At 52.7% G+C, this 7,540-nt stretch overlaps 1 protein-coding gene across 1 annotated transcript; it reads right to left on the reverse strand.

Moving 5' to 3' along the window:
• Nucleotides 1–4,798: 4,798 nt before the first annotated feature.
• On the reverse strand, nt 4,799–7,210 carry LOC123080528 (putative receptor protein kinase ZmPK1). Its single transcript, XM_044503461.1, has one exon. It carries the CDS (start codon nt 7,208–7,210, stop codon nt 4,799–4,801), a length of 2,412 nt encoding a protein of 803 aa, XP_044359396.1.
• Between the last annotated feature and the right edge of the window lie 330 nt (nt 7,211–7,540).

Below are 7,540 nucleotides of genomic sequence, written 5' to 3' on the forward strand. Positions count from 1 at the left end.
CTCGGCCATGTGGTTTGGGTCAGCCTTCGGGTACCGCGTCTTCACCATGGCCCAGGCCTCCCTGGCGCCTTGACGGCAGGACGATATCTTCCACAGATGGAGGCGTCGCCGTGCTCCCTGAAGCTTCTCAGCAAGCCCTCCAAGGCCCTCGGGTAGGGAGACGGAAGGCCATAAAGCCTGAACAACGCCACTCATCGCCTACCGAACACGTTCGAGCAGTTGCACCAGCTCGGGAAGTTGGTCACCCGTTGAACCAGGCATTTCCTCCGCAGGGCGACCTGTGAGCACACCTAAAGACACATTTCTGTCAATCGACTTCCTCGCCGAATTCTTCTTTTCAAAGGAATTTGCTCAAGCACTTACTATAAATGCTGCGACGAAGCCGCTGATTCTCCTTCACGGAGCCAGACAGCTGGGCCCGAACATCTTTCAGCTCTTCTCCTAGCTGGATGTGGGCATCTTGGAGCTTGTTCCTCTCCTGCTGCACCTTCATAAGCACCCTCTCGCCGGCCTTTAGCTGACGCAGTAGCTGTTTCTTGTCCGGATCTAGTCCGGCGCCCTCTGCAATATTATTGTCAGATTTACGCACACGCCGCACTTTGTTAATTACTTATCTTTTCGAAGTACGTTACCAGCGGGGGTCTCTGTGGCTCCCCCTGTGGCGGCCAGTGCGGCCTCAAGTTGGGCCTTGCACTCTTGGAGCTCCTGGGACAGGTGGGTATTCTTCTCCGTAAGATCCTGCATAATAAATGATCCTTAAATCAGTTATTTTAACTATTTTAAGTCTCGGGGCTACTGGCATATATAACTATTAAAATTACTCACCCATATGTCTTTCACATACTGCTCCGTGGCTCTGGTTAAGCCATCTTGAGCGGCACGGAGGTGCGCATTCCCTGCATCAAAGGCATTTAACGCCTCCGGGGAGAAACACGCGTCACGAAGAACTATCCGGCGACGCCTGTGATTCATGGCGCTCTCCACCTCAGACCGGGTGGCGGACAGCCTGTCGGCATCCTCCGTCGGAGGAGCGTCCGGCACATGCCTTGTGTTCGCCTCCCCTTCCGGACCTTGCGTTGGAGCATGGCTGGCGGAGGCTTGATTGGCAACCTCTCCGGACACTGTCCGGCGAGCGCTCTTTCTGGAAAAGTTATGAGCATTAATATACCTCCTAGGGATCCTTCCCTTAAAAACAACGGTGCGCCGTACCGTTGCGGTGACGTTTCGATTCGCGTCGCACTCCTCTTCCGCCTGCTGGGCCGAACTGACCCTTGCTGGTCAGCCGCTGCAGGTTCGGCTTGCCGCCTTAAAGGCACCTCTTGCGATGCACCATCAGTATAGGATGGTCAGAATTGAGCACAGATCAAATGATGGTGTCAAGACCTCGGTCGTAGTCACCTGGGAGGCCGGAAACAAACCGGGGTAGTCAGCCGTAATGGCGACTAGGGCATTGTCCATGCTAAGTTGGTGGAACACCCCGTCAATCAGCTCCACCTTTATGTCTGGATCCTCTTCGGAGGTCGGATCAAGGGATCGTTCCAGATCCTCGGGCTGTGGAGTTAGGCTTCGTATGCCCTCCACGTCCCGGCGCAGCTCCTGCGTCGAACTCACAAAGTAAAATACTTGACTTTGGAAGTATGGATCGGGTAGATAAACGTTCGCTTACCCAGCTCCGAGGGTTATTCATGGAGAATCTGTTCAATGGATTCATGCGGAGAAAGTCCTCCTCCTCCCCCTTGTACAAGCCGGACAGGATCTTTGCCAGATCGGCTGCCGAGCTCGGCCCTCTGCGGCCATGACGGGTGGCGTCGTCTTCCCCGTTGAAATCCCACATAGGGTGGCCCCTATATTGGAGTGGCTGCACCCCTCGCATAATGCACGTGGCCATGATTCCAATCATGGTCAATCCGGAGTGGGCCAGTAACCTAATCCGGCCCATCAGATAATGGACGCTCCCATCATCTTCCTGTTGAGGGCTCTGCGGGCGCCAACTCAGGCGTTTCTTCAAGGGAGCATTGCTGAACTCCGGGAGGCCGATCCGAATTGGATCCGGCAGAGGGGCGTCCTCCATGTAGAACCATTCCGAAGGCCAGTCTTCGGACGCCTTCTTCGGGGTGCCGGATAGATATCCGGTCCCGGCGATGCGCCATATTTCGGCTCCGCCCACTTGATATATCGACCCCTCGTGAGAACGGGGTACGAGGCAAAACAATCTCTTCCACAGTGCAAAATGGGGCTCAATGACCAAGAACAGCTCGCAAAGAGCTACGCTTTTCGCATTCATACGACACGTGGAAGAAGGCCACTATTGGGCGTAGAAGCCAAGGAGCGCAACATTTATAAGGAAGCCGGACACTATTCGACAGGAACATGAAGTTTGAAGGAGAGCCCGCCTTGCAACGCCGAAGACAATATACGCGCCGGACTCGTCGTCGCTGAAGCCCGGTTCGGGGGCTACTGAGGGAGTCCCGGACTAGGGGGTGTCCGGATAGCCGAACTATCATGGTCGGCCGGACTCCTAGACTATGAAGATACAAGATTGAAGACTTCATCCCGTGTCCGGATGGGACTTTCCTTGGCGTGGAAGGCAAGCTTGGCGATACGGATATGTAGATCTCCTACCATTGTAACCGACTTTGTGTAACGCTAGCCCTCTCCGGTGTCTATATAAACCAGATGGCTTTAGTCCATAGGACGAACAACAATCATACCATAGGCTAGCTTCTAGGGTTTAGCCTCCTTGATCTCGTGGTAGATCCACTCTTGTAACACACATCATCAATATTAATCAAGCAGGACGTAGGGTTTTACCTCCATCAAGAGGGCCTGAACCTGGGTAAAACATCGTGTCCCTTGTCTCATGTTACCATCCGCCTAGACGCACAGTTCGGGACCCCCTACCCGAGATCCGCCGGTTTTGACACCGACACCCTCCTTTCCACTAAGGCCCAATAAGGCCCATATACCTCCCGGGGGGTTCCGATAACCTCCCCAAGCTCCGGTATTGTCCTAATCTCACCCGGAACCTTTCCGGTGTCCAAATATAGTCGTCCAATATATCGATCTTTATGTCTCGACCATTTCGAGACTCCCCATCAAGTCCGTGATCACATCCGGGACTCCGAACAACCTTCGGTACATCAAAACTCATAAACTCATAATAAAATTGTCAACGAAACCTTAAGCGTGCGGACCCTACGGGTTCGAGAACTATGTAGACATGACCGAGACTCGTTTCCGGTCAATAACCAATAGCGGAACCTGGATGCTCATATTGGCTCCTACATATTCTACGAAGATCTTTATCGGTCAAACAGCATAACAACATACGTTGTTCCCTTTGTCATCGGTATGTTACTTGCCCGAGATTCGATCATCGGTATCCAATACCTAGTTCAATCTCATTACCGGGAAGTTCTCTACTCGTTACGTAATGCATCATTCCGTAACTAACTCATTAGCTACATTGCTTGCAAGGCTTGTAGTGATGTGCATTACCGAGAGGGCCCAGAGATACCTCTCCGACAATCGGAGTGACAAAACCTAATCTCGAAATGCGCCAACTTAACATGTACCTTTGGAGACACCTGTAGAGCTCCTTTATAATCACCCAGTTACGTTGTGACGTTTGGTAGCACACAAAGTGTTCCTCCGGTAAACGGGAGTTGCATAATCTCATAGTTGTAGGAACATGTATAAGTCATGAAGAAAGCACTAGCAACATACTAAACGATCAAGTGCTAAGCTAAGGGAATGGATCATGTCAATCACATTATTCTCCTAATGATGTGATCCCGTTAATCAAATGACAACTCATGTCTATGGTTAGGAAACATAACCATCTTTGATTAATGAGCTAGTCAAGTAGAGGCATACTAGTGACTATAAGTTTGTCTATGTATTCACACATGTATCATGTTTCCGGATAATACAATTTTAGCATGAATAATAAACATTTATCATGATAAGGGGAAATAAATAATAATTTTATTATTGCCTCTAGGGCATATTTCCTTCATAGTCCGGCCCATGTAATATAAGCCGGCTCCCCGAGGACCCCATAATCCAGGACTCCCTCACTTGTCCGGTGATGAACTCCGAGGATCTTTTGGATGTTATACAGTTCGTTTATATGCATTTGGTTGTCTGTTTGATGCCGATTTCGTTGTGCGTTGGTTGATCACGTAGAGTAGCTCACGTTGAATGCATAGTACAGATATAGGGTGCCGGATATGAGGTCCATTGATGTGGAGGAAAATTTAAGGCGTGACGGGCGTCCGCGGGCGTTTGAGGGTTCGAATTTGCTATAGCTGCTCTTAGGATATTTTTCTAAATTAGGCTTTGAGGATGACAATGTTTTCTGTGATGGCATGGGGGGGGGGGGTAATATCTTTCAGTTTCAATGTAATTGCCTAATTCCAAGATCTAATGGCTGTGCTTTTATGAGATGCCAAATTAACCGTTAGACATTTTTATGAGATTTTCTAGCATAATTCTCTATTTTTAACCATAATTTTCTTGTATTACATTATTGTAGTTGTAATTATAGAAACGATGATAGATAGATTTCTATAAAAATTCTTGTAAACCAAAGGAGGCCTTACTCCTTTGGTCTCTGCTAGGAGAAAAGTAAAAAAGAAAACAAGTGGTGCCATAGGCAGGTGCAAACCAAACGACATATCAATTGTAATCGCATGCACAACTAACTGCAATCTTATCCTTTTCACGTCTAGAAGACCATATTCAGCGTCTCACTACATTTTTGGCAAGCCTTTTAACAAATTAATATAGCAAAGAATCAAGGTGACAACAAATATGCAGGGTGTTCGTCCTCGTCATCGCATGACATAAGAGTTTTGAAGATATCATCCATGGTAGGCCTGTTGCTCCTCTCCTCCATGCACGACAAGGAGATCTTCACCATTTCCATGGCCTGTCGAGGGTTGAAATGTCCGTTCAGCCTGCTATCCACCAATGACATGATGTCTTCACTCGCCACCACCTGTTTCAGGGCTTGCACAATCTGGCTCATCTGCAGCCGCTCCCTGCCGTCCGCGGTCATCTGTTCAGTTATCCGGCTTCCCATCAGGATCTCTAGAAGCACAATGCCATAGCTGTAAACGTCGACCTTTGCATTGATCGGCAGGCCCAGCACCCACTCGGGGGCCATGTACCCCGTCGTCCCCGTCATCTGGCAGAGTTGCATGCCGTCGCCGACGACATTCCTCCCAGACAGCTTGGACAGCCCGAAGTCGGCGATCTTTGGATCGAGGTCCCGCGTGAGGAGGATGTTTTCCGGCTTGACATCGCAGTGGATGACCCACTCAAGGCACTCGTGGTGAAGGTAGGCTAGGCCCCTAGCCGTGCCTAGAGCGATCTTGAACCGTTGGCTCCTTACCAAGGCCTTGTTGGTGTCCTCGCCGAACAGGTGCCTGTCTAGCGATCCGTTCTCTACGTACTCGTACACGAGCAGCTTGTGCTTTCCCTCGGAGCAGAACCCCCAGATCCTCACGAGGTTGATATGGTTGATCCTCCCGAACACTGTCATCTCCGCCCAGAACTCCTCCTCGCCCTGCATCACGTTTGTCAGCTCCTTCACCGCCACCACGGTGGTCTTGTCAAGCACGCCGCGGTACACCACGCCGGAGCCGCCGTGACCGAGCTCCTCGTTGAAGTTTCCGGTTGCTTTCTTGAGCTCTCGATACGTGAACCTTCTGAACTGGGTCCCCATGACCAGCCGGTAGCCGGCCACCAGCGAACTGGGCATGCTCTCCTGGTCTGACAGGAACCACCACGCCGTGGCTATGAAGAGGGCCTCGAGAAATCCTAGCACCGCCGCGAACCAAAAAAGGTAGGACAAATTTGGGCCGCTGCTTGGTGTCCCGTACGTGTCCGCGTATGTTGGCGGGACGATGGCGGCATTTCGATCGCAGTCGAGGACCGCAGGTGGCGGCGTTGCCGGGGCGGTGAGGTCGCTAGGCAGCTTGAGATATATGGTCCCTTGGGGCGTGGGCGACGTGTAACCGTTGAACAGGATGCCCTTGGGATAGCAACCGCCCTTGCCATCCGTCCTGTATTGGAAGGCGGCGCAGGAGCACATACTCAAGCAGATGCTCTTGCAGTATTGGAACGTGACGGACTGGTTGAACCCGAGGTCGTAGCCGTAGAAGTCGGTGTGCGCCACCTTGACGAACGTGAACCGCTTTTCCGACGTGCTGCTGCTGCAGTTGGTGGCGGTGGTGGTGGGTAGGCTGAAGGTCGGCTTGCAGCCCTTCCTCCAGTCCCGGCGGTCCACCATCTCGTACCCCGGCGCGCAGGAGCACCGGAGGAACGGCTGGTACTCGCAGACGGCGTTCTTGCCGCACAACCCACGGACGGAGCACGGCTGCTTGACCGCAGCCCACGTGACAGTCCATCCTCCAGCCGCGTCGAGGCTGTACATCCTCACGTTTCCGTCCTGCTCGATGGTTAGCCGCCTCTTGACGCCGGAGGCGCCCAGGTCGGAGGCCTCGACTCGCAGGTTGTCGCTGGAGAGGAACACGCCGGTGTCGTCGAGGACGCCGATGCGTGAGCTGTCGTAGTTGGTCCGGCCGTTGTCGAACACGCTTATGCCCGGGTTAGGCCAGTAGATGCTGGCGATCTCCGGGCCGTCGTAGAGGAGCCGCAGCACATTGTCGTTGTCGTAGTAGAGGGCGTAGTAGCCGGCGACGAGCTTCCTGTCCTTGGTCAGCGCCTGCGACGGGAGCAGGGTGTCCGTCGGCCAGTCGAAGCTCTGCCACACGGCACGGCCGGTGGACGGGTCCATGACCCGAAGATTGCCGGTGTCGAGGAGGGAGACGGTGAAGTGCTTGTTGCCGGCTGCCTTGCTGTCCCACACAGTCGTCCCGTTGGCGTCGGCGAGGGCTAGCTTGCCGTCGGCACCGAAGGATACACGGGAAACACGGCCGTTCACGGGGGCGCCGGGGTTGGCCGTCCAGACGGCGGTCCTGTCCGTGGCCGCGGTGAACCAGACGGAGAAGTAGAAGGCGTTGTCGACGTCGACGGCTGGGAGGAAGCCGCAGGAGAAGGTGGCGTCCGGCGACACCAGGAAGGGTCGCTCGTGGTTTTCCACGGACAGGGCTGACCCGGCTCCCAGCGTGTGTCCTACCGATGCTGCAGTACAGGAGCGCAGCGCAAGAAGAGAGATAAGACTAATAATGAATCTAGCCATGGTGCATGAAATGAATGTCGTGATGGATGTGAGGTACCTGTAATTCTACTATATATAGTAGTATTTGGTTTACGTCAGGCCACTTGCATTGTGTTTATTCAACTCTCTATACATACGCCAACGGAGACTAGACAGCCACGTTCATAATACCGTGGAATTGGACTTGTGACTCACTCCTGCACCGTACCATACCAACTTGTTGGACGCATCTTGTATTGGATCCAGTGCAAGTTTTTCTTCGGAAAACTTCAGATCTAATCACTAAAAATCCCACGTCTAACTGCCCCGTGTCGTTCCCGCTAGGGCGACTCGGATGGCGCCCGAACCTTA

Source organism: Triticum aestivum, chromosome 1B (genome assembly GCF_018294505.1).
Source record: "Triticum aestivum cultivar Chinese Spring chromosome 1B, IWGSC CS RefSeq v2.1, whole genome shotgun sequence".
Lineage (NCBI taxonomy): Eukaryota > Viridiplantae > Streptophyta > Magnoliopsida > Poales > Poaceae > Triticum > Triticum aestivum.

Bases quoted from the DNA above. Each gene is read 5' to 3' on its own strand.
- LOC123080528 (XM_044503461.1), bottom strand. From the start codon at position 7,210: ATGGCTAGATTCATTATTAGTCTTATCTCTCTTCTTGCGCTGCGCTCC.